General features: G+C 36.6%; 1 protein-coding gene across 4 annotated transcripts in view; it reads right to left on the bottom strand.

The window, feature by feature from the left end:
- Positions 1–27,414, bottom strand: part of SMAP1 (small ArfGAP 1) — a 101,004-nt gene that overhangs the window by 26,198 nt on the left and 47,392 nt on the right. For all 4 annotated transcript variants that reach the window (XM_074895847.1, XM_074895845.1, XM_074895848.1 and 1 more), the window contains 2 exons: positions 25,784–25,864; positions 2,624–2,708 (listed from right to left, as the gene is read on the bottom strand). In XM_074895847.1, coding sequence (XP_074751948.1) covers positions 2,624–2,708; positions 25,784–25,864 — 166 coding nt within the window. The remainder of the gene's footprint in view (positions 1–2,623; positions 2,709–25,783; positions 25,865–27,414) is intronic.

Raw genomic sequence — 27,414 nt, 5'->3', positions numbered from 1 at the left:
CTCAGACAAAGAGAAAAGTGATCCAAAGGTTAACACCATACCCAAAGCCAACACTGAGCCTTACTCAGGAAAATACTTTGCAAGAAGCTGGACTTTTTTGAAAGCCAAAATTATTCTAGCATGAATTGTGATCCATTAAAATTACTTAATCTGCTATCACAAGCAATTCTGATCTGTCCTAGTAAAAGCTACTACTGTTCTTCATTTGCAGCAATGAAGTCCTGAGAGAATGAATCCTCATTAGAAACACGTCCATTCGGTAAGAAGAATGAGCTATGCAATCGTATCCATTTTAATATTGCTTGATATGACATATCAAACATTTTAATCAGCAGTGCGCTGCTGCAGCAACAAAGGCAAATGGGATTCTAGGCTGCATCCACGAGGGCATTACTAGCTGAGATAAAGACAAGATTATCCCACTCTACTTGGCGCTTCACAGGCTGCACCTGGAGTCTGTGCCCAGTTCTGGTCCTCACAATTCAAGAAAGATGAGGACAGACTGGAGAAGGTCCAAAGGAAGACCACGAAGATGGTCAAAGGACTGGCGACCCTGCCCTGTGAGGAATGACTGACGGAGTTAGGTCTTTTCTCCCTGGAGAAGACAAGGTTTGGGGGGGACCTCATCCCAGTATGCCAGTACTTAAAGGGCACCTACAAAGAGGGCAGTTTCTCCCTTCAAAGAGAAGACAACGGGCAATGGGTACAAGTTGTACCAGAACAGATCTCATCTTGACATAGGAAGAAAGTTTTTACAGTGAGATCTATTACTGGAACAACATCCCCACAGATGCGGTAGAGGCCCCATCACTGGAGGTTTTCATGATGCAATCAGGTGAGATGCTAGATAATCTCATCTAGGCTCCTCTTCCCATAGGATGGACCAGATGGTCTTTCGAGGGCCCTTCCAACCTGAGTTATTCTATGCTTCTATGATATATGGGGTTAAACTGATCTTTCTTCTAGTACTATCTGAAATAGGCTAGTGTAGGCATTAATTAAAAGACAACTCTCCAAATGAAATATGCAGGTCTGCTCTCATTAACATGTCTCATTTGCAGCTCAGTGGATTCCAAGTTCTACGAGTTTATTATGCTGCTTTTCAATTTGTTATTTAAAAGATCTTTAAACACTCCCTCCTCTAAAATTATGGGGTTTTAACATACAAATTATAAACTTTGCCCTTTGTATATCTCACTGAAGAAGCACAGCTGTTGAACACCAACTATAACTTTCTATTGCATATTACATCTCAAGTTAGCCTGTGTAATCCCATTCCATTATCATATCATAAAAGTGTTACCAAGATTGTTTTTAAATCATGACTAAAAGGATTCAGAAGCCTAGCAATCTCAAACCCACATATTGACTAAATTTTAGTCCTTAATTAGATTGTTGGTCTACTAAAGGAAAATAAAGGAGAATCAGCTTTCCATCAAGTCTAAATTACCTTTTTTTTTTTTTTTTAATAGGTTCATTCTACATCCATAATCTAACTTCTACTGTGTTAATTAAGATTTGCTTGCCTATGGTAGCAGATTATTTGGAATAAGATATGGACCACAACATACATAACTGGTACAAAAATAGGATTTTAGAGCTACTCTACATTCAGAGGGAAAATAATATGCATTTTGAATGACAGCAATTTCTAAAACAGAGAAGACATTTATTGTTTTGTTGCAACATTATTCATACTGTAAAAACAAAAATTAACATTTTCCTACAAAGTCAAGTTTTTAGAATAATTACATTTAAAAGACTTAGCAGCCTCTTCCAATGTCCTGTAAAATCTATATAGAAATTAAAGAATAACCATTATATTGATACAAATTGAATACTCTTAATATCCACTCACAACTCTTCCAAAATTTTCCTAATACTGAACAATAAAAGGAAATAAAAATAGCTACTGCAGAATTTCATTACTTCAGTTCCATTTTAGATTCTGTTGAATGGAAAAAACATACTTACAGTGATATTAGATAAATAAAAGACAGATTTTGTGAATATGGCCTTCAATAAGCACAGAAAAAGCATAAAAACACAACAGTATAGCCAGATAGTGCAAATTAAATGACTCGGGTCCAAACCAGTTTATCTACAAGACAAATACATAGTTGCCTGTCAGTCAGAAAACAAAAAGGTGTATTAGATAACAACAAGTGGTGGTCACAGCCAGTACACAACAGCGAAACGCCCAATGTATTAAGTTTTACAAGATACCAGTCAGCTGAGGTCAGGCAGTTTCATGTTAACTAATATAGGAATTTTACAGTATAAGGTATTTTACAGCTACACAATTCAGATGACCTCAGTATTTTCATTAAAAAGTACACTTGTACCATAAACATTGAAATACCACAATCCACAAGCCCTTTGAAGATTACTTTGATAACTTCCCCTTCCCACAGGAGCTCATTACTTTCCTTAGCAAAACAGCAGTATTGATATACCCAGATCCCTATGGCATTTTCCTTTATAGTTTCAAATTCACAGATTCAATCTTACGGTTTTCAAATTCATCTATCAGTAAGCACAGAGAAAATAAAAGTAGATCTATTAAAATATAAAACAATGTATCTGTGTTTGATTTAAAACCAGGTAATTATACATCGCTTACCAAGTCCTAAAAGGTCAATAGTGGGTTCTGATGACTTTTTTGGACTTGCTTTTGCTTCTGACTGCTGATCCTCTTTTTTCTGAGGCTTTAAAAGAAAAAAAAACAAACACAAGTAATCTTTCTGAAAGACACACAGTGCTTAAAAATTTCTCATTAAAGATGCTGCTCCAGTATGAAAAGTAAAAACCCTTTTCTGTATTTGTTTATTATAATGAATTTGATTGGTAATGAAATAAGTTGCAGTTATGGTCATAGGGGACGTGGCACATAAGTGTAAAAAATTATCCTTATACCTTCACTAGTATGTAATCAATTTTTAAATAAAACTAAGTTCCAGGACAGGTTAAAAGCAAAAAGCTGTCTATAATTCAATTTATCGATTAATTTCAGCATCCAAACTATACAGCTCTGCAGCATGAAACAGAAAAATCTTCAAGTTTTTAAAAGCTTACATTTAAAAATTACAAGCAGACTAATGACATTATTTAGCCTTCCTGAAAAGAGCATCTGCAGAACATGCAGACTTAGAGATGCTAAGCACCAATGGACACAATCTGCGTCCATGATCTTTCACTCTGTAAACCTGAAGGCAAATAATAGCATTCTTCTCGTTTGGAAAAAAACCTCATAGTCTGTTCTTGCTTAGAGATTTCAAAATGTAAGATGGTATTGACATGTAATTTGATGATGAAAATTACTTCATAAGTCTGTTTATAGTTCTTTTCATACTAATATCAGGCTGATCACCCGAATCGATCAAACCCTTAATTTTTAAAATGAGTACAAAGGGGTTTATAGTAGTGACATGACAAATGCATTCTCTTGCATGCATTTAATATGCATTTACTCCATACTTATCATAAAACCATGAAGTAGATTGGTTGATCAATGGCTACAGCCTTTAACTAGCAGAGACTTACTGAATAATGGCAGTAGAGCACTGTCAGGCTGGGCACTGGGCTGACACCAACAGAATCTGATTAACTCTCCACTTTATCAACCCCATAACATGGCTTTGACAGAGTCACTGAGGCTCCTGAGGTTGCTGAAGTCATTAAATCTTAGGAGAACCTTACAGTCCAACACATAGGTATAAAGTTCCCCTTATCAAGGTAACCCTTTCCCTTACTCTCCTGCAAACTGAGGATAAAGAGTAACAAGCCTGGTGTCTGTGAAGAGCAGTGAGGAAACTGAAGAGTATTCAAAGGTGGCCCAAGTGAACAGAAGCCTATGATACTATTGACACTTCTCTTACCTGAGCACGCCCCCACTGAAAAGCTCCAGGAAAGAGCTGCAATGAACATTTCTGCAGCCACAGGAAACAGGTACCTTCACATTCAAACTGATCCTTGCTAATCTCTCAGAGAAATACTTGCATCCTTTTGCAAAAAATCCTTAGGTGACTTTACATACCTTGCTTAAGATCAAAATTGTTTGGGAAACCACCTGCTGGAAAAATATTCCATGGATTCCCTGATTCTATATTGTATTACAAATTTCATCTCTGAGTATGTGATCTGAAGAACAGCACACTGATTCTAAATGCTACTCAATATCGTAGAGAAAAAGCCCTTATATTTGGTATGAGGAAAAAGTATGGGTTTTGGAAGTAAATTTTTGCATATCAAGAAATTTTTTTAAGTGACCATTCAAAATAAAGTTTCCTACAACTGACCATACCTCATCAAATATGCCATGAAACATAAGTTATTACTATTAAGAACATCAATCAGAATTAAGTGTATTTCAGAACAGAATCCTTCATAAAAATTTGCATGCTTAGTTCTTCAACTCTGTAAGGAACACCACAGGTCACAGAAGCTGTAAAAAGAAGCATTTCTGACACGTTGCTTGATTTCATGAAACTGACTTTTTTTTTTGCTTAAACAGCTTAAGAATTCTGAATATAGAACAACTTCTTTAAACTGAAAAGCAAAACTGTCAGAATTATATTAAATGTGCAAATTTTCATTACTCTAGATAAGATTTATGATAACTACCTAAAAGCACAAGTTTGAAATAAATTAAATCTTGACAGGGTTAGTTTAGAATGCAGACTTTTCGCAGAAACCAAAACACTTTTGCATACATTAGTAAGAATGAAATAGATAGAGTTCAAATAGCAGTCTCTTTTATTTAGTACTTATTACTGTAGAAAATTAATCTTATTACCTAAACAAAAAATTTAAAAATATGATAGGGATAATCTACTTACATCTTCTGCTTTGTCAAATTAACATTCTCAATAATTAAATGCATATTTCTGTTTCATCACTCTCTCAATAAGAAAGGCGATGAAGATACAAGGTATAAAAATAGGAATTTCTATAAAAATAAGATCCCTTAAGATATCCTTTTCCAATATGATTACTTTATTTCCTGATCAGCAACTTCTTTCCCACTTTGCTCCCTTGCCAGTATGTAAACTAATAGGCTTTAAGATTACTCCATAGTTAATTACTTTAAAAAAAAATGCAAAATTATTTTCAAGTTTTTGATAGAGCAAATATTTCTAAACATTAATATTGCATTCATTTCCTTGATGGAGATTTTCTCCTTAAAGCACTATTCAACTACACAGTTTTCACCAATACACTAAGCTTCAGTCTGAAAAATGACCAATACTTCAGCTGTACAACAGTGGTCACACAAAACAATATTCAGAAGCTATCTGGAACAAAAACCACTTCCTCTTGCCCTTAATTTTAACTGCAATACTATGTTGTTCCCCCCATTCTCTCACTGTAATAAACACTAGCTGCTGGAATTTCCTATCCTCCTGTCTGAGATTTCAAACAGTTTTAAAATTCGGTATGTCTTTATTTCTGGTTAGGATGTTTCATGCCACATATGAGTGCTTTTGTGTAAATTCAGAAGGCACTTGTGTTTGGTGCTGAAGGTCTGCCATAATTCGGAGATGGACAGGGACTTCTTCAAAGTTACCTACACTTAGGAATAAATTAAGTAAGGCTAGCACTAATGGAATGACTTAGAAGAAGAAACTTCCATGCACGCAATTACTGTTAACACAAGAGTAAATAATCACCATGTTGCTTCTTAAGACAGTCTTGTTTTCTCTTTGACCCCATGGATCTTGGGCTACCTGACTGTACTGTGGTCCACATGAAGAAAATACAATGAAAAGCAATGCCTTACTAAAGCATTCATGACATATTTCTGGGTCTGGAGCAGAAGACCTCCAGAGATCCCTTCTAGCCTATATAATTCTGGCCTAAACAAAGTGCCGAAACTTTCAGAAAAGACTAAAGAGGGAAGTCACACTGGAGCCACTTGAAAATTTTATTCCAAATCATAAAGAGAATTGTGATGTTTAATATCTTTTTAGTAGTTTTGCTCCAACAGGACTCACACATGAATAAGCTTTAGGTAGAGAGTGGTCTTTTGAGATGTTAAAGCTAAATATTGCACACAGTGAGCACAGAACTGTGCAACAGGCAAAAGACTGCATAATAAGGCAGTGACATTTCTTAAACTTAATGTTTAATTTAGTGTTGTGCTTTATCTAAAAATTACTGCATTTTGTAGAGGTGTAATATAGCATGACAAATGCTTGGGAATCCTGATGCGCTAAGATTCATCTCAGTTTCTATTACTAGTCTGCTTGGCTCCCGCAGCAATTATTTTTAAGTATTGACACCAGTACTAGATAAACTATTCTTTGTCAAGTCCTTTGGAAATGGGCTGCATAAAAATAGAAGACTAAGTGGTGTTAAATAAACTAAAAATAACATTAAAAATCTGTCATAGGAAAGTCAAGCAGAAGGGAACAGGTACACAACGTTGTGCATTTCTTTTCAAGTGGAGCCTTCAAGGTTACTGGGCCTACTATTTTTTTTTTTTTTTTTTTACAACATCCAAGGTTGGCTTAGCAACATACATGGTTTTATTAACTGAAGTATGTGGTGACAGCAATTCCTAGATATATTTACTTTGGGTTGTATATTAAGAGCTTCTCATTCAAAATCATCTTTATGGTACTAGTACATTCTTCTGAAACACTGTCCTCACAAACAGCAGAGCATCAAAATATCTTTGATATGCAGGTCTTACATTTCCATTTTTCACAGTTGTCACTAATGGCCACTACACTGTTCTTCAAGGTTGTTCTCACTTGGAGTACCTATTGAAAGCAAGCAATGTCATCTGCCTTAAATTATTCTGAGATTATTGAAAACAGTTTATTTGCAAATATCACTGAAGGAAACTGAGGCCAGAATAAGGTTCTAGGGAGTCGATTCTTCTGCATCCTCCACATGATCAGCTGATTATCTAGCATGACTTGGAATTTTCTGCCTTAAGAAAACCTGAGCCCCTGTTTTGAAAAGAGCCACAATAACCCATTTAAGTTATCCCTTGCTCAGCAGTTTTTAGGTACTTCTGCCAACTTAAGGAGGCAAATAAAGAATCACACTTGCAAATTCTTACAAGTATTTTCACCTATAAAGCACATCTCTTCAGTAGAGGAGCAGGGAACATACTCGTCATTCAGATCCAGTATGAGCATCATAAATACTTGCAATCACAGATGAAACGTAACTGCGCTACAGTAATCCTCCACTGTTTTTCTTCCCCAATGCTGCCTTTTAACCTTTTACTTAAGTACATTCTTTTGTCACTCTTATCTTCAGGGGCAAGAAGGAAGATCCAGGGAACTACCAGCTGCTCAACCTCACCTTGATACCTAGGGAGGTGATGGAACAACTAATCCTGGAAACCATTTCCAGGCACATGAAGGACAAGAAGGTGAGTAAGAGGAATCAGCATGGCTTCATCAAAAGGAAGTCATGCTTGACCAACCCGATAACTTTCTACAATGTTATGACTGGCTTGGTAGACAAGTAGAGAGCAGTGCATATTGTCTATCTTGATTTCAGTAAGGCTTTTGACAATTTCTCCCATAAGGTTTTCATAGAGAAGCTGATGAAGTATGGGCTAGATGAACAGACAGTGAGGTGAACTGAGAACTAACTGAATGGCCATACCCAGAGGGTGGTGATTAGTCTAATTAGAAGCCAGACACTAGTGGTGTATGCCAGGGGTCAATACTGGGTCCAGACCAGTTCAACATCATTAATGAGCTGGACAAGGGATCAGAGTGTACCCTCAGCAAGTTTGCAGGTGATACAAAACTGGGGGGAGTTGACGATATGACAGATGGTTGTGCTGCCATCCAGAGGGACCTCAGCAGGTTGGAGAAATGGGCTGAGAGGAACCTTGTGCAGTTCAGCAAGGGGAAGTACAACATCCTGTTCCTGGGTAGGAGCAACCCCAGGCACCAGTACATGCTGGCGAACCACCAGCTGGAAAGCAGCTTTGCAAAAAAGCATCTGGAGGTCCTGGTGGACACCAAGTTGACCATGAACCTGTAACTTGTCCTTGTGGCCAAGAAGGCTAATGGTATACCCTGGGCTGCATCAGGATGATTATTTATTGACAGCAGGTCAAGGGAGGTGACCCCTTCCCCTCTACTCAGCACTGGTGAAGCCATACCTGGAGTGCTGTCTCCAGCTCTGGGTTCTGCAGCAGAAGAGAGACAAGAACATACTGGACCAAGCCTAGCAATGGGCCACAAAGGTAATGATGGGACTGGAGCATCTCTCATTTGGGTGAGAGATCTGGTACTGTTCAGCCTCGAGAAGGGAATGCTCAGGGCAGTTGCATCACATAGATACATGAAGAGAGGCTGTGCAGAAGCTGGAGCCAGGCTCTTTTCAGTGGTGCCCAGTGACAGGACCAAACGCAATGAACACAAAGCGAAACACAGGAGGTCCCATCTGAACATTAGTAAACACCGTCACTAAGGGTGACTAAGCACTGGCACATGTTGCCCAGGAAGGTTGTGGAGTCTCTCTCCTTGGAGCTATTCAAAACCTGTCTGGATACAGGCCTGGGCAACTTGCTTTGATGACCTCTGCTTCAGCAGGGAGTTGGACCAGATGACCTCCAGAGGTCCTCTCCCACTTCAACCATTTTGTGATTCTCTCAAGCAACGGAGCACACAGAAATTGTCAGCTAGTTTATTCACTCTTGGCAAATGTTTTTGCCAAGGCTGAAGGTCTTCCATGCCTTCTGGCAGTCTTAAAATCTCTTAATTTTCTCAGTGGAAGGGACTAAAGCAATCTTCTCTGGAATACTGTGATTTCTCAGGGGCTCATCCATCTTGGCTAGTGCAATGCCTAATGCGTAGAAAAAATGTTTCAGATTGGTTTTGTAGCAACAAGCCCTTTCCTCTACAAGTAAATATTCCTCCTCACTGGATTTTTGTCTCATCTGTATCTACAATAGCCTCTTCTTGAAGCTCCCTCTCAGAGATCATTTTTATAGCAGTTCTTTAGATTGCTTCAGCAATTAAATGCAAGTATCTTTTGCAGGAATATTATGCAATATTAATACTCTATACTTAATAAAAGGAATCTGGGAAAAATAATCAAGTACTACTGCAGGAAAGTACTGCCGTTGCTATGAGGATCCTCTGGGAAGCACGCCATGCTGATGGTATGGGAAGGTGAGTACTTGACAGGAGTCGTGAGAGAATGGACTAGGAACTAAGATCAAGAGTAGCTTTTTCTTCTATTGTCTGATCAGAACCTCTATTTTTTTATTCTTCTGAAAAGACTGTGTGTAATACACAGAATAGTACAAATGCTACTATTTCATATAATATCTGAATTTTGGATTAATATTTAAAAGGTAGACTAATTGTCAGAATGTTAGATAGTCACATCAATAAAATTTCCCTAAAACCTGTGTTGACTGTATTTTATTAGAAATATATCAGAAAATGTATGTGGTTGTCTGCTAAAAACTGATAAAGGTGATAAAATGGAAACAGTTCCCTCTTCAAGTTTCTGCTCTCATTCAATTCTCTGTTTAGTATCCAGTGATGATTGACTCCCAATTTTACACCCAAATTAAGTTACATCTAAATCCTGCCTGTAGTACATCTTCAATACAATAAAAACATAATGTGACAGCATGGTACTAATACCTTATCTGTAAGTAGTCCTTAGGTAACAAGATTAATCATCTTTCAGTATCTAAAGAGCAAATATTTTAAAATAGTTAGGACCTTCCCATAACTCTACCTCTAATAAAAATGAACAGTTTTATGTCTACAGATAAGAAGCAGCATCACTTTCCTATTTAAATAAAACTGAAATACAGAAATGAGTATTTGGATCTTCACTTAATTTCCACACACTTTCACTGGAAGTCAACTGGCTTGAAATTAGGGGATAGAACTATGTATGATGGCAATCTGCATGTACCCCCACGTTGCACCTTCGTCAACTTTAATGTTTTGTGCTACGAAATCAACATCAACAAAATTCAAAAGCAGACAACTGTGGAGACAAACAGGGTACCTGAAATTCAATACAATTTCAAAGCAAGCAAGAACATAAGCCTGCTTTAATATTTTTATGTAATTAAAGTTTCTTAGACTCACACGGAACTGATGCCTTCATTAACAGAAGCAGCACCAGCCAGTCTGCTTGTCATTCATACAGATGCTGGCTATGATTTAATCAATCTTACTCATTTTCCTACTATTTCACCCCTAATATTTTAAAGTAATTTCCATCAGATTTTGGCAGAAAAGTTACAAAAATTTGTACAAAGTTTTGAGTTTTATTTTGCTCATATACATCCTTAAAGATTAAGAGAACATCACTGTAGAATACCTCCAATTTACATAAAACTAGAAAGTTTTCCATTCCGTCATGAAAGAAAATCTTTTAATTCAGCAACTTGCATATAATGTTGCATTGCTGTATCCCCCCCCCCGATTCTTTCTTTACTCATTTTGTGCAACAATAAAAGTTACCTGAGGTTTAATTTGAAAAATAGAGTAAGAACACTAGTTTAGGCCAGGGAAAAGAAAAAAAAATTGTCCCTACTAGGGCTCAATTTAAAAAACAAATTTCAGTTTTATACAAACCAGTATTACCTTTTCTTGAACTCTCACAATGCACTGATCTCAGTATACCACTAGTAATGCCATTCTAGTTCAATCTAATTTATGTGAAACACTTTTCTTGAGTTAACTGAAACCAAATAAATCAGCAACTAACTTGTTAATTATTCTATTCACACATTAAGTTATAGAGTTAATTTTACAGACTTATTTCTCTCTATGTTACTCTAAAGAAAATTTTCTAGTAAATAAGGACATATCTTTGACAAGGACAAGAGAACTGATGTCTGCTTCATACCATTTATTTTGCAAACTAATTGCCTGTATGGGTCTGGCTGGGATGGAGTTAACTTTCTTCATAGCAGCTGGTATGGTGCTGTGTTTTGGATTTGTGGCTAAACTACTGTTGATAATACACCAGTGTTTTGGCTGTTGCTGAGTACTGCTTGCACAGCATCAATGCTTTTTCTTTTTCCCCACTCTGCCTCTGCAGCAAGTAGGCTGGGGGTAAGAATTTGGGAGGAGACCTAGCCAAGACAGCTGACCTGAACTGCCCCAAGGGATATTCAATACCATATGATGTTGTGTCCTCTGAACTTTGCCCCATCAACACAGGCCACATTGACGTAATACTTGTGATAACTGTGTCATTTTAATTTTGCTAGTTTTGCTCAACCATATTCCTTGTTCCACTAATTAAAACAAGCCAACCTCTAAGCACCTCGTTTGAAAAATTAAAGGACTATATAGGCACACATACATACATACATATAGGCAGCAACACTTCATCACTGTTGGTCTATTTTCTTTATAATCACTCTCTTTCCCTTTCTCTACTGCTCTACAGACTTTGCCAAGCAGATACAAGGAGCACATTAGTCAAGTCAATCAACCTATATATGGAACTCACACTACAAACCACAGTCAAATCCCAAGTTCTGTTTTTTTTATTGAAGCTTAGCATACACAAGCCTCAAAGCCCTGAACTTGAGCATTACAGATTTGCAGTAGACTCATCCAAAGGTAAACTCCCACTCCCTGGAATGAGCAGCTATGTTTTCTCACAGAGACTTACACAGCAAGTCTGCAGGAGATGGGATTGTGAAGAACATTAAGTAACACCTGAAGCATAAGTTGCATACTGTAGGAAGTCTAGTCTCTTAGTCAGACATTTCATCACATTTTGTTCAGCCAGCTATTTCTGGAGATAACCATTAAATGAGTAATTCATTCTGCCTCAGAGAAAAGAAAAATAATTAAAGCATTGCCAAGTCAATTCTCCTCCTTTCTCTGTACAAAGATTATAGTACAGCACAAGTGATGTTGTCTACAAGGGATATGATTCTCTCATGGGCAGGACAAAAAGGAAGGTCAGTACCACCATGCCTGACAGTCACACACCTATCAAATTCACATACATAGCAGGATGCTATGAGGTCTGTTGCCAGTGTTACCGATACTCTCTTTCTGTGAAACAACAGCTCGTCCTTTCTCAACTCTCAGCACTGTGCCCATATGTATGTCTGGCTGCTAGGTGTATAAGATGGGTGGGGGAAGACAAGAGAGAAGTAGAAAGCTTTACAGCAGCTTGCTTGGTTGACAGAACAGGCAACATATGTGAGATCCTCTGGTAAGTGTTAAGACTTTGAAGGAGAAAAAAGTAAGAATATTCAGATCTAGCAGCAACTACATTCCTCTGCAGTTAACCTCATTCTCTTTTTTTAATTACTACTGTAGCAAAATAGGAAAATAATCCAAGTTTGTGAAATGATTAAGGACACTACAATCCTTTCAGAACATTTTTCAGTATGACTATACACTCCAGAGCCTATGGTCAGTCTAAACTCTGCATTTATGGCCTACTCTTCTGCTCCTCCCTGTTCACCAGATTACTCTCCTCTGACAGAGGCAGCTCAGAGCATTTTACACTGGAACTGAGAATGGTGAAACAAACTTGTTTGGTAAGGCCTGGTTCAAAAGTGTTAGCACACAGTGAAAATACTGTGGTTATTTTTCATCGTAAATGAGTGACTTTAGGAAGAAAGAATACTGTTAAGTAATTCAAGTTTGCATTTCCTGCTTCTGTAACCTTATGCCAATTACTTTCATATGTAAAACTTCAAGGGTTTAACAGTTCTAAAACATATATGACACCCAACAGAAATGTAACACCCACTCAATCACTTTAAAAGCAAGTGGAACTTTTGCTGAATTCACTACAAGATATTAATGTAAATAATTTATCAGATTTCAACACCAGCATTTAAGATTAACATTGACCTTATTCTCATTTACTTTACCTAAGAGCACTAGAAGGGGTAGCATACATGATGCAAGGCATAAGCCACATGATTAATTTCTCTGAAGTGGAAAAACTCCAGTGAGAGCAGTCATAAGTTACTACTGTAAATATCTCTCCTATTCTGAAGCAAGATATTAGTCACTGTCAAAAATCTGATCCATCAGCTACCCAGTCCACTTATCTGAGACTACTTTCATACTTCAATATTAGACATAAAAAACACTTCTCTGCACATTCTCCTCAATTTTCTACTTCAATGAAAAATTTGCATGAATCGAGAATTTAACCTGTTTCATACACATCTGACTACCCATGAACTTCTTATTTCTATACCCTACCTTAACTACAAGAAGCCTTACGAAAGCTGAAGATCCATCAAATAATTTAGTGAAAAGCACTTCTAACTTACTTAAAAGCAATTCCTAGTTTACTCACTAGAGCTCATAGATGCTTGCTTCTATGGTTACTGAACAAAAGTTTTCCTTTGCTCTTATTAGGTAGAAATTGTACGCCTTGTGCATAAAGTAATTGGATTCCTTCCCTCTTCATTACCTGCTTGCAATAAAACTTGCAAGACAGCATAAACATTTGAGAATTCCCATATGAGAAAATAATGTTAGTAATTTACTATGAGCTTGCAATAGGTTTGTAGAGATGATTTTTCCTGACAGCTCATATACTTCTACTATTATTCCAATGAATCACTCTGAGACATTGAACTACTCACACTGATGTAGGTAAGCTAATTTAAGGCATTTATACCAAGCAAATCAACAAAAACGAATTGCTTTGTTTTGTTTAATAGAATTCTGTACACATGAAGGTCATTCAGTTGAAACAACATTCCCAAAGGAAACATTTTTTAGTGGTCCTTCATCTACATGTCCACTTTAAAAACCTGGGTATATGGATTTCACTAGATTTTCACAGTTAGGACAAGGTACTTGTACAAGATTATGTAAAGTGTGTTCTATCTTTAGTCACTTGAATGAAAAACTTCATGGCAGAACTAACAGACAGCTGCACCATGACCTTATTCCATTAATATGATTTTATCTGCGTGTAGACTAATATGCTAGTAATTTCTATGGAAAGTGGATTGAGACTATTCATTTGTTATTACTTATTGACCACCCAGTACTACCATTTTATTTTAACCAAATTTAAAACATTAGCTCAGATCTCATTTACTTCAGTCAATGTATTCCAAGATGGCTTAAAACCTTTCATGTCTCATACTGTATCAGTTTTAGCTCCTTTGTAATGCATCACATTCTCAGAGGCCCTTTTACCTTGCTCAAAAAAAGGTATGCAACAGTAGAAGCATAATTTCCTAAAATGAAGTGGTCTTTCTTCTTATACTTACTGCCGAGACCATGGCAAAATATCAAAGATTAAAACTTTCTCTTTAAATTCTTATATTCATGTATTAACTCTATATAATAACAACAATATTTGAAATACTAGTTGTATGCACTCATTTTCAAATATATTACCTTCTTAAAGCTGACAAGTTCAGAATAGGGTCTGAAAAAAGAGGGTAAATTCCTTCTCCTAAGTTTGGTACTTGAAGAAAAGTGTCAAATGATTACAAGATGATTGCTAGGTAACAGTCACAACAAGAAGTAGGAACCTCTAGCCAAGCTAAATATGGCAAGACTTCAGAGAAGGACAGGCACATAGTCTGAGTGCAGAGGTATCCAAGTTTTCTAGGGATTCTGGGGCAAGGATTTGAGCAGAGTTTGCTGTAGCTCTAAGTCTCTGAAATGACTACATTTGAGCCCAGAAGCAAGGACCTGTTTACAAGGACACAAAAGGCAGAGGAAAAAGCTGTTTATCAACCCTTTTCCTATTTTGTATTATCTTGCCATGGAACTTGATTTAGATAACACACAAGCATTCTACTTGTAATCCAATAAAACCTGGTTTTTAAATGTTTTATAAGAAATCATTCTGAAGTAGAAAATCTAGACAGATCTATCTTAAAGCTGTAGCTGATCCAGTGTCCCATTACAGTATCTTTAAATCGGATTAGGGTCAAAGTGTTTTAATGCATCTCAGTTTGCAAGCTGTGAAATGCAATAAACATGGTTTGTATTTTTATAAGCTGTTAGAAATACATCTTCAGTTTTAGAACCACATATTATGATTATATGAACTCAGCTTACATATTTCTACTCCATTTCTATTGAGCTCATTAGTCTGGGCAAGATTACAATAATGCAGCTGTATTACTTCCAGTTTCTTATTAAACTGTTTTCTTTTATAACTTTCCTTCTGAAAACCTTTCGAGTCATACATAACACAACATCAGTGTACCCAAGCAGAACTAAGGGGTATGTATTTGTAATTCCTTCACACATGTCCAGATAAGAATGAGCTGTATCAGGCATGGCAACTGACTGAGCTCGTAGTGAAAAACCAGCCCAATGCAAGCATCTCTTTCCAGCCCTGTTTGTGAAGGTATGCTTTGTGATGTTTCCTTAACTATAACAAAAGTGCTCTGTTGATGAAAAATGATTTTTACGTGAAACTTAAGTTCATCCAATATCAAGGCCCTACACCCTTATCCAGTCACTAGCTCAGACCTTGGATCTTTCCAGATGCTGATATCCTACTCACTGGCTAGTCCAGTGTGAAATTGGCTAGTTGGGACACACACGTATGTGAGCACAGTATGGGTGTCTCCAGTACCTGGTCTTACACATGGTGCATTTGCAGTAGTTGGCTTCTACATGCTGGTCTCCGCAGCTGCTGACCCTTAGGTTCCTCAGACCTGCAGTCTCCTTCCAGTAGCCAACACCAACCTCTTACCCTACTTGTCTGGTAGTCCAGCTTGAAGTTTGCTAGTGTTCACACACATACCCAGAAGAGACAACGCACTCACACACAACATAGCTGTAAATAGAATTTGGCAAGAATATAGGATAGCCTGCAATGATCAAGTGCAGGGCTCAGATGAGCATACTGCCCAGAAACCTGCATATATGTGACTGCCTCTTTTTATCCCCTTCCTTCCAGCTTCCTCATGTTTGTTCCACCCCAACACACCTTGACTCCTCCATTCCCTGCTTTTGGTCTTTCATGCAAACACACCATAATAAGCTTCATACAGTATTCTCTGTCCTATCCCCAAATTCTTCCCCCTCTGCCTCCCACAAATCCTATAGCCTAGTATGCAATTACTCCTTACTTGCCTGGGGTTCCTGGGAGAGAATCTCTTTCCTTGACCCACCTCACCACTCTCCTTTGATGGATCTAGGAGAAGCAGATAACTGCGCTCTGTTTTCACTCATTAGATTACTCTGGTTCTCGTCCCTATCATCACTCCTCCAGTTCTTGCAGTCTTTATGTTTTAGTCACATCTTACAGCATCACACTAAATATTGTTTCATATAAACCACCTTTGAATTAGGAGTTTTCCTAATAGAGTTCTGTTTCTTAGAGTGTTGGACTGATACTCTGTACTGGCATCTTTTCTATCATGACGACAAGCAGTATGATGCAAACACTTTATGAAGTCTACGCATACTATGTCTATAGAGGTGCATTTAAAGAAAGCCCCTCAATTACCCCCACGGAAATTCAATCCTGTCACTGACAGCTAATCAGACTGAAATAACCCCATAGGTTAATTTTTCTTACTTCTGTATCAGCTTGCTGCTTTTCTTTTGCTGCTATAGAATTTAGGAGCAAATTGATGAGTAATTTATCACCCTTATACACAAGCACATAATTCTGTTTCACAAATGCAGAACTTAGGAAGAAGGACGAATGTTTAATAAATACTTATGCATCTTTATCTGTTCATGTCTACAACCATTAGCTGTATCAGTTCCTTCTGCTAGTCAGGATTTTTTCCTCAGTTTTGTTCTCATATCAAAATTAAACACTTAGGATAAAATCAATTAGCTTCTAAGGTAATTATTTCAATCACAAACAATACAACAATGGATTTCCCTTTACTTGAGTAAACTCCATTTTCTTTGTCATCCCCCTCCATATCATCGCAATCTTTAACATCAACTTGTGAAGGAAATGGAAACTTGACCATTTCCTTTAAATTGTGTTAAAAGATCCTGCTTCTACCTTATCTTGTTTTTATCTCTACCACAGCTACAGAGCAATCTTCCAAATACCTTGGACTTAATTTTGTGATGACATAATTATGTAACAGGATGAATGACAGTTTTCCATGCAACTGTTCTAGTTCCATGAACAACTATTAAGACATAATAAATTCAACAGTCCAAATAAATACTCTTATTCCTTTTAGTAAAAAGCCACTCAATCAATACCTATGTCAACTATGAATTTAAACTGGAAGAAACCGGAAGTTGCATGACAGTGTTTGGAAGCCTGTTGAAACCCCATGGCATTTTTTTAAAAAATAACAATTCAAAGTCTAAGCTACTGTTGGAGTTTTTAATATTCAGTGGCATTTAAAATTAGTTTGTTATGGAAAACTGAGTTACTATGTTTACTCTTAAGTAAGATTTGCACATCTGACAGTGCCTCCCACTACCCCTATTTCCCTATCTTGATGGTCACACACGGCAGTGAGATCTCTCCCCTGAGGAGTTTAAGCACATTCTAGCTTAAGTACAGTAAAATGAAACAGAAGACAGAAACACACTTGATTGCTTCGCTCATGCTCCAATACTTGCATTATTTTAGGAAAACAAAGGAAGTCTATTATTCAAAACAAGGTAAGATTACTATTTTGAGCGACATTATTTAAATTAAATATATTTTCCTGTTATCAACTTTATCTCATCTAATCCTTACCCTTCTTTACATTCAGTTCCATGTATCAGTACCACTATTGTTAAAATGTCATGCTTTTTGTTCTTGCACATTTGATTGATTGTACACAATCTCTTAACTAGTACCATAATTTCTATAAAACTTTTTAGATGAGATTGCATATTTGCACTTTCAATCATGCATGCTCCTGTGGTTTCAAATGTCTTGGAATGAATAAGCCTTGGTCATATAATTGTTTTTATCTAAAGATAGCATTCATCCATGAATAAGGCTGATTTAGTTCAAGTTTATTTGAATATGCCCACTTTTATTTTCGTTCAAAATACACATAAGTATATGTAGATGTTGCCTTCCTAATTGTCTCAAAGTCACCAAGAAAAAAGGTGAAGTTTATCACAAGCAAGAAGGAGAAACCTGAAAATGGCAACTATCAATAAGTATTATCAACCAAAAACCCAGGGCAGTTTTAGGTTTTGACCCTGCATGGAATGAAAATATAAATGAGGATGAATGAAAACAAAGCACACTTAACAACATCTTTTTGTTAAAAATAGTTTGGCAAGTTAAACAAAGGCCAATTTAACCCAAGTTTGTTCTCATAGTTTTAAGACTCCTTTTCTATAGAATTAAAAAACGCCAAACTTTAAAATACTGTTCTACTGCAGTCCAGAGTTGAGAGGATCAAACTGATACAGAGAATGTGCACAGGGCTGAGGAAAAACACAATACCCTTCCTGTAGGTTGACTCCTTTTCCAACACTAAAAAGACAAATACCCTTCTTCCTATCTGATGAAAAAAAAGGGTTTTCTTTCAGTTGTTTCTACCTGCAATATCTATTTCTTAATTTCTTTGTCTACAACTCTCAGTACGTAATAAGAGACACAACAGATTAATTTCATTAAGTAAGACTATTTTTCAAGGCAATCCTCGAGCATAAGGAGTCCTTTGTTACCTGCAAAAGGAATGAATTGCACAGTTTTGGGAAGAACTTAATTTGATTTGCCTCTCTCCAGATTAGCATTAGAAGCAACCAAAGAACCCAAAACAATCTGATCTCTTCCATAAGACTGAAAAGGTATAATTAGAAATGTAAAACCAGGCTGGGACAGGTCCATAAAATGCAGACTGAGAAAACAAGAAGCCTTAAAACCCTTCACCCGCTGTGGGGGTAGGAGGCAGGGAAACAGGTTGTCCTCTGTCTTATTACATAGTCCTAAATCCTGAGCTTTAACTCATATCTACTTAGTCTGAATTTGTGAAAACAAGGACTGAGTACAAATAAAACTATGAATTCAACCAGAAGGCAAAACACATTCTATTTTTTGGCTCCTGTGATAAACCCTTGATTACATATTGTACTGGGTCTGGCTGATCTGGAATTGGTTTTCCCCTATAGCAGCCCTCAGGTGCTGTGTTTTATGCTGGGAGCTGGCAGGGTGTTGATAGCACCCTGGTGTTGTGGCTGCTGCTGAGCAGTGCTTACACAGCACCGAGGCTCTTTCCGACATTTTCCCCCCACCCCCAGTGGGACGGGGCGGGCAAGATCTTGGGAGGGGACACAGCCAGGACAGCCGACCCCAACTGACCAAAGGGATATTCCAGACCATGTGACGTCTGCTCAGGATAAAGCTGGGAGAAAGGAGGAGGGGGATGGGGTCACCCTTGGTCCTCCAAGGCAACCGCTACATGTATGGGAGCCCTGCTCCTGAGAAGGCCCCACATCGCCTCTTCATGCGAAGGGGAGAATAAATATCTTTTTTTTTCTTCCTCATGCAGACCTTTGCTTTGCTTATATTAAAAAACTGCTTTTGTTTTACCCACAAGGCTTGGTCTATCTTATTTTCTTTCCCCTCTTTGCCCTGTTGAGAAAACAAGGAGAAGGGGGGGAAGTGATAGAGTGACTTGGTGGGTACCTGGAATTTAGCCAAGGTCAAACCACCACACATATATAGCATAATTTACATTTATATTACATTTTATTTAAGAATATAAAGAAAATAAAATTAAATAACTCAGGCAAATGTTTAGAAATCTAGGGAAACATTAATAACTATTCACGTGATTTTGCAAATATATCATCAATATGGTATCAAAATAAAGAAAACATTTCGAATATTTACAATGTAATTCTGTATTTAAATTATTGTTCAGGTCAAGATTTATCAATTTACTCCTACAAATTAGAAGTAAACACCTAACTATATCACTTCCACAAAACTGGTGTTTAAGTGGACACCAAAAAGTGTGAAGCCTTTTCATTCTTCCACACATTCTCAAAATGCTACTCAGTTTTTAAAAAGTGAGGAACACTAGAGCACTATCTGCTCCAACTCATTTCTCCTTGTACAGATTGATTAGGATGATAATTTGGAATACTTTGAGTAAGTAAAACACATCCCCAGAGAACTAATGGGGACTAATAGTTCCTCTTGTTTCAGTTACCCCAGACAGGTTGATTTTTATGGGAGTTTTAGCTGGTTTGGGGGAAAAACCAAACAAACCAAGAAAACCACCATCCTAATAAACTACATCAAGTTCTTCCTATTTGGGCAAATGAGTATTTGACACATTGATTTTCCTATATAAAGGGAAAAAGCTGCTAATGTGATTTGCCCTCACTTTTATTTGATGGGTTCTCTAGCACTTTTAAAATGCAAATAAACTTATGTCAGCACCTCTGTACTGCGGGCCATCTGGCACTGGTTGGTACCAGCTGACTGAGAGGCAGCAGTTTACTATTATTGCTGAGTCTAAGCTGGCAATTTAGTCTCCAGTTTGGGGAAGAAAAACAGCATTTGATATACTACCACTGAAAGATAACCTCTGACCCATTCCTGTCACTTAAATCAACTCTATACACAAACAAGAGCCAATTCCAAACTCAAAATGCAATATAATAAACTAAACTCACAGTGTCAAATAGTACTTCAGTTAATCAAGTTTAACCATTGCAATCTTTCAAAAATATTCATCATCCTGATATGTTCAGCAGAAAGAAAAAGTCTTAACTTTGAATGTCAACATTAGTTTGCAAAAGCACAAATAGTTTGTGGGGAAAAAAATAGCTTGTTCTTTACATCTTAACCATTTAACTTTACTGTCCCAATACAACACATTCTTGTCTTAAAAGGGCTTATTTTCAATAAATTAGATGTGGTTTCACAGTAACTATGGCCATCAATATGCAGTATTTTACAATGAAACCATCACAATGTTTTCATGTATGACTTCAACTGATGTGAAACCTCTAAAATAAACACCACAGAAAGCCACACAGTGCTGAATCCAAATAGTTACAAAGCATTCAGTGCCATGGATTTAGCTGAACATTCTAATTTTGGATACCAGAAATACTTGCCAAATTTTCCACAGACAGTTTTCCAAATCACTTCTGGCTTAATTCTGGATTGCTAGCACTGACACACATCAGGCTTTCTTCATTTAAAAATTAAACTATATAAAAATTGAACCCTATAAAAATCTGAAAGTTTAAACATATGACTCTTCTCCCCTTTTACTTAGGGAACACTCCAAAACCTCAAGATGTCATACCTAGTTATGCTCTTTTTGTCTGAATTTGTACTGCAGATGGACATAAAAAGATATGTCTTGAAAAAAGCAAGAATTGTCCTAGCTGCTCTGAAATTCAAAAAGTCATTCATACAGCTCAGTCCAAGTTCTCTGTTCTAAATACTGCAATGCAAATGCCTTTACTAAATGAGGTATTATTCCCTATGCCATCTGATCCTTCACAAGCAGTCTTCCTCAGTCCATTCCTTACAGCTCTTGTTTATTCTTGGGGCACACAATCTTCCCAGTTCACACACTGGTCATGCCTCAATCATGTCCCTCATAGTCCTGACCCCTCAGCCTGAATGACCGGACTGTATCCCATCTCCTTCCTTTCTATACTTCCTCTCAGTGGAAAACAGGTACAAGGTGGATGGGATGCACACAGAGCCTGCTCCAACATGTTGCATGAAGAAACAGCATGGAGCACACCAGAATGCTCCTCTGTGCTATGAGCAGAAACTCTACCTAAAATGACTGCACAGTTTAAATTTTAGTTCAGAAAACTACTACGAATCTTTGGTAGCTCCCTCACACACCAGTAGTATATGTAGATGAAGGCTACAAATTCTTTTTAAACTCACCAAATGTCTGTAAATCGAGCACAATCAAGTATCCAAGGATGAACAAAAATCCTACTCAGTAGACATACCAGAAATAAAAAGGAGTTCCGTGTTTTAATCTGTTCTGAATGTAGAACTTGTTCAGTCAGCTTGGGCAGAAAAGACAGGAAAAAAAAGTCACAACCAATTTGGGAAATTTCACCAACTTCAGCTGTGCAAAAGAGTAATTAATAATCAGGGAAAGATTCTCAGCAGCTGATGAAAGGGTGGGCAGGATGATGAAGTTTAAAAAACAGGTATTAAAAGCCTAGCTGTTTATTCTTACCTACAAATTAAAAATATTCATGTGTTACCATCAATGAAACACGTAAGATTGGTGGTCAAACTACTGACCTTCTTCCCTCCCCACTACTGAAATGGGCTCTTAAATTATCAGATTTACCGTTTTAGCCAATTTAAAAACTCTTAATCTTAATTGTGTGTATATAACGTCTAAAACTGCTTTCACTGCATGCCAGTCTGCCTTGTGCTATTATTTTTGCTACTGGCCTGTAAGAAGCATTAAGAAGCATGCGATTAGCTCAGTTTGATTATTTATTCTTGCAGTTCAACACATTTTTATATTGCTAAAATTCACACTTCAGTTGCCTGCAAACAAGCTGGGCTTTGACTGGACATCTCCGCTCCACATAACCTGCCCTCAGTGTTCATGTCATGAAGAACTGTATAATTGCTCCAGCAGTTTTCTTGCAATATTTTCTTTTTCTCCAGAGCAACTGTAAGGATAAGGTTTTTTTAAGCATGAACACTGAGGAAACCTGAGGTCTGGTAACTGTGGAAATGGCATGGGGAGAGGGGAAGGATGGACCCTGGGTAAGTTATGCAAGTTTCTCAACTTTCTTCAATTAGGCTGAAAAAATATTACACCTGCCAGTAGCTCAGCAATGTCATTTTGTTTTATTAAGAATTCTGCAGATCTGATGTGGAACATCACATTATTGGCTGCTTGAATACAGTGCTAATCACTGGACTAGACTCAATCCATAGCTGACATAGTGAGATCTTGTTATATTACAAATTACCCAGTAGTTTTGTCACAGAAACTGGAATGGCCCAGAAAAAAAGTCAAACAAGTACCCCTGCTACACACGGTTCTGCAGAAGATCACTCTGATCTTAAGGAAATTCTACTCTACATCTGAAATCACTGTCTCCAACTTGAGCATTCATAAAAAATGTTTCCCACAAACCCACTTTAAAGACATGATGATGCTTACTGAAAAGCAATTTCAGTAAGAAAGCCCACTATTGTTACATCAGATAAAATATGATTTTCTGTTCTTTTTACTTATCAAAGCATGCTAATCAACAAAGTATCTTTTATGCCATAATTACCTGATACATCAACACAATATTGGAATAATACAGTTTACTTAATCAATGCTACAAGCTTTCAGCAACATCTGAAAATGAAACAGAAATCATACTAGTCATTCAGCTTGTTAAAGGCTAAAGAACAGTTAAGTCACTGGAGAAAGGCTCTTACGTGGATGGAGAAGCAGATTAGTCAGTTCTATGAAGCGAGATCAGAATATGAGAATTGAATGTGAACGTTATTTTTTAGGATGCATATTCTTGTTTTAAAAGCTAAGAAACTTAAACTTAAATACAAGATATAAAAAAGAAGACACTAGGAACTTAAGACTTTTAGGAATACATGACACTTGTACAGAGATCTGAAGTTTTCTGTAGCTTCAACTTTTCATCAGTTTGTCATTTTTTCCATCATTTTTGATTCTTCTATAGGATGGCTAAAACACTGCTTGAATTACCTTAATACAGAGAAGACTCAAAATTCTGGTAGAACTGCCAACTGCTTGGTCACATATTTTTAATTAACTTCCCAAGCCTGAAATGTCTAGACTGGACATATACCATGCCAGCAACAAAAGTGACTGGTGATTTCACATATGAAGTGTCCATATTCTGCTTCCTTCTCCAGAAAGCTGAGAACTGGGATAAATATCCATCTAGGGCTTGACGAAGTTGCTGAAAAAATGATACTATGGTCAAGATGCCAGCATTCCCCTACTGATTCAACATGTAATATTTAAAATATCCTATAGACAGTCTCTAACTGAATGTGAAGTGTATCGTTATTAGTCAAACTAAGAACATTAATATCAGCTCCCTGAAGCAGAATCACACCGCAAAAGCATTACATCATTCCATACATAAAAATAAAACCTTTTGGTCCTCTATCTCACCAGTACTTTCCAATGGAAATGCAAGCATTTGATATAGGCCTCTTTCCTTTGTATTCTAGAAAGTGACAGCGATTTTAAAATATGTAAGTTTACAGGCTGTGTCTAAAAATAGTTTATCTTGAATGATCCTTAAAAGACTTGAAAAGCCCAATCTTAAAGAATCTCTTAAATTAAAAAGATGACACATAGATGAGTTCCATTTGAGCAATCAGTGCTGACACATTAATAATGAAATAAAATATGCTGCAGTATTTCAAACATTTTGCAGCTGTTACAACAGCACTGTTATCTAATGCAGATATATTTACCAAATTTCACATTTTGTAGTACAAGCATTTAAAATCAAAATACTTCTTTTCACTTGCTTAATCATTAACTGGTAATCTAATGACATTTCAAATGTAAATCTAATCACTAGCGTGTGAATTGGTTTTTATTTCAAGTATTAGGGTAGTCCCTCAGCTGTAACTATGCACTGTCATCTTTTCTCCTCACCCAACCAACTATTCCCAGTCATATGAAAAGGTTCAGGCATCCTTGCAAAGGGAAGCCCTCTCTGCCCCAGACCAGACCAAAGCTAGACCTTCGGTTTTAACAAAGTTAACATTTCCACACCACAGCAATATTTTTAGCCTTTATAACCAAAGCATATTGTTCTAAGTACCAGAATATAACAGTAAATTTGGCTGGACGCCCTTCTAAAACTTCAATAATAAAAAAAAATAATATTTTTATTGTCATCCATAAATATGCTTTAAGCTCCTGCCATTCAAATAAGGATATCCTTTTCCATTAGCTCAGTGAAGCTACACAAATTGTCATAATGAAGTTTGCTTCTGCAAACTTATTCCAAACTGCTTTCCAATTTCAGGAAAAAGATATTTGTATTGGGGAGGGGCTTTTTCCCCTCCAAGTGTTCACATATTTCTGTAGCTTGTTTTATTATGCAAAATAAACAACTTCTATTTGAAAACTGAACTAGAAATACATCTGCAATCATAATGTATGAATACACAACATTTTTCATAATTGTAACACAGCACTATTGGGGAATAAACTGACAGATGGAGACTCCTATGCATTCCGCAGACTACACTGAGAGGGGACATCTGTCTTAGAAGAAATTATTGCATTTAATACTTAAATTGCCCATTACATTTTTTTTAATATTAACTCTATACAGAAGTGCATATAATTTAATTGTACCTACATTGCTAAGGCTGCTCATTATGCTTTAATATAACTGCATAAAGAAGCACTTTAACTGGTTGGCTTGTCATGTTTTGTGACATATCTAGTTGAGTATTTTCAAGTTACTGAGACTAGAGTTATTAATTACATTCTATAAATTATACACTTACATTTAAAATGAATTCATTTATGAAAGACAGTATTAAGTGACCATACAGCATTCAATAAAACTGAAAATTTTCTGTGCAACAGTAGAAATGGTACGTCTTAAAAACCTTAATTACCTGAGCTGAAATCTTAACAAATCTTAACTCACTTTCCTCTTCCCCCAAACACATGTATACCTCTGTATGCAAGTAACAGCACATGTAAACCGTTCATGTGGATTATCCAGACTACTATTCATACGTATACACACATGCATACATAAATACACACATGCATACATATATAAATACACACATATACACACACACATTAAAAATGTAATTTTTTTCAAATCTTTGTACATGTCTAATACTATGTGTAATTTTTAAATAACTGGAGAAAATAAACTATTCTTACCTTTTCAACTGCTAACTGTTTTGATGGTTTTTCTGATTCTCTCTCTCTTTTTTTCTCTTCTTTCTTTTTTTCTTTTTCCTTCTGAAAAAAAAAAAAAAGGTATTTTGCTAGTACTCAATAGCGTTGTATTTGCAAATATAGTGAATGTCTACGGTCATAAAGAATATAAACAGAGATCTTCAGTTACTCTCTTTCAATTCAGTTTATGCTTCTATCTGCTGTTTCCAGAAGTGACTCATTTTGCTCAAACAGTACTACTAAAAATATTGTAACTCTGAGAATTCAAGAAATTCTCAAATATAGTACTACTAAAAATACTGTAACTTTGAGAATTCAAGAAATTCACTATTTCACCTGCTCATCTGCATTTCTTCTTACAAGCTGAAGGAAAAAAACCAACCAGTGTTTCTTCTCCTAAGCTAAGCAGATCTGAAAACAAAAAAACATCTACAAGTACTTTCTTAACTCTGATAACCTCTGTTGGTATGACAGATGCCAGTCTCTTTGACCAAAGAACTATAGTAAGGTAATTTGTATGCAGCTTTCTGCAAAGAGTTACTAATTTTTAAAAGCTAATCTAGTAGTTTTAAAATACTCCTGAATGTAAAAAGTTGACTATGACAGATGCACTGAGTCATAAGACATTAAGTTGTTCCAGAAAGAGAAAATGTAAGAGATCCCTTTAGTTTGAATGCATCATAATGACATTACAGAAGGTTTTTCGTTTTAATTTGGAATGAATAATGGGGCAATATTACAGACCCAGTCTGACTGAAGAGAAGCATAAAATAATTCCTTAAGGCATCACAACATACAGAAGATACTAACTTCTTAGGCCAGCAATTGCTTTGACACAGTGTTAGTAGTGATTTTTAGACCTAGCAAAACATCTGCATCTACCTTGTACAACTACAGCATAGCATTAGAAAGTATACTTAAACATTAAAATGGATGGAACAAGGATCTACCATATGTAATAAAGGAGAAGAGACAGGAGCTCCTAAATGTTCTTTTAGCCACTAGACTTGGATCCCTTTGTCAAAGCTTTGAAACAGCTTTGCTCCACAAGACACTATGTTTTATTAAGTTTTCCACTATTAGGAGAACGTTTGAGAGGTTAGTTAACTGTCCATGAAGCTCTAGTATTAAAAATAAAACAGATTATTGGGCTACAGGTTTCTGTCAATAAGGATGTTTTTTTCTTTTTACCATCCAATATATATAATTTTTAAATCTGTGTAACATAACAGTTGGTTAAAATAGTTCTAACACTAAGATGGAGGGGTGTTTTCCTGGGTTTTTTTTGAGGGAGTAAATGGGCATGGTGGGACCCAAGTAACACCTTCTTCACAACTTCAAATAATCAATTTTCAAAACTTTCACCATATTTACCAGATGATTTGGGGTTACTCAACTGAAGTTACTCAAGTCCCAACTAACCCCTGTGAATTCTTTCATCAGGCATTAAACTGAACCCCCAGGTCCTAGAAAGTGAGACTATCACACCAAGCACCTGCTTAAATGTGGGTGTCACTCAAGCAATAGGAAACAATGACCACAGTCACAAAACTGCAGAAAAAGGAATTTGAAATGTCTGTTCTGAAGAAAAGAAACAGAGACCAGGTTAGATT

This window comes from Athene noctua, chromosome 1, assembly GCF_965140245.1.
Source record: "Athene noctua chromosome 1, bAthNoc1.hap1.1, whole genome shotgun sequence".
NCBI classification, from domain to species: Eukaryota; Metazoa; Chordata; class Aves; order Strigiformes; family Strigidae; genus Athene; species Athene noctua.
This window is presented reverse-complemented; position numbering and strand designations above follow the sequence as displayed.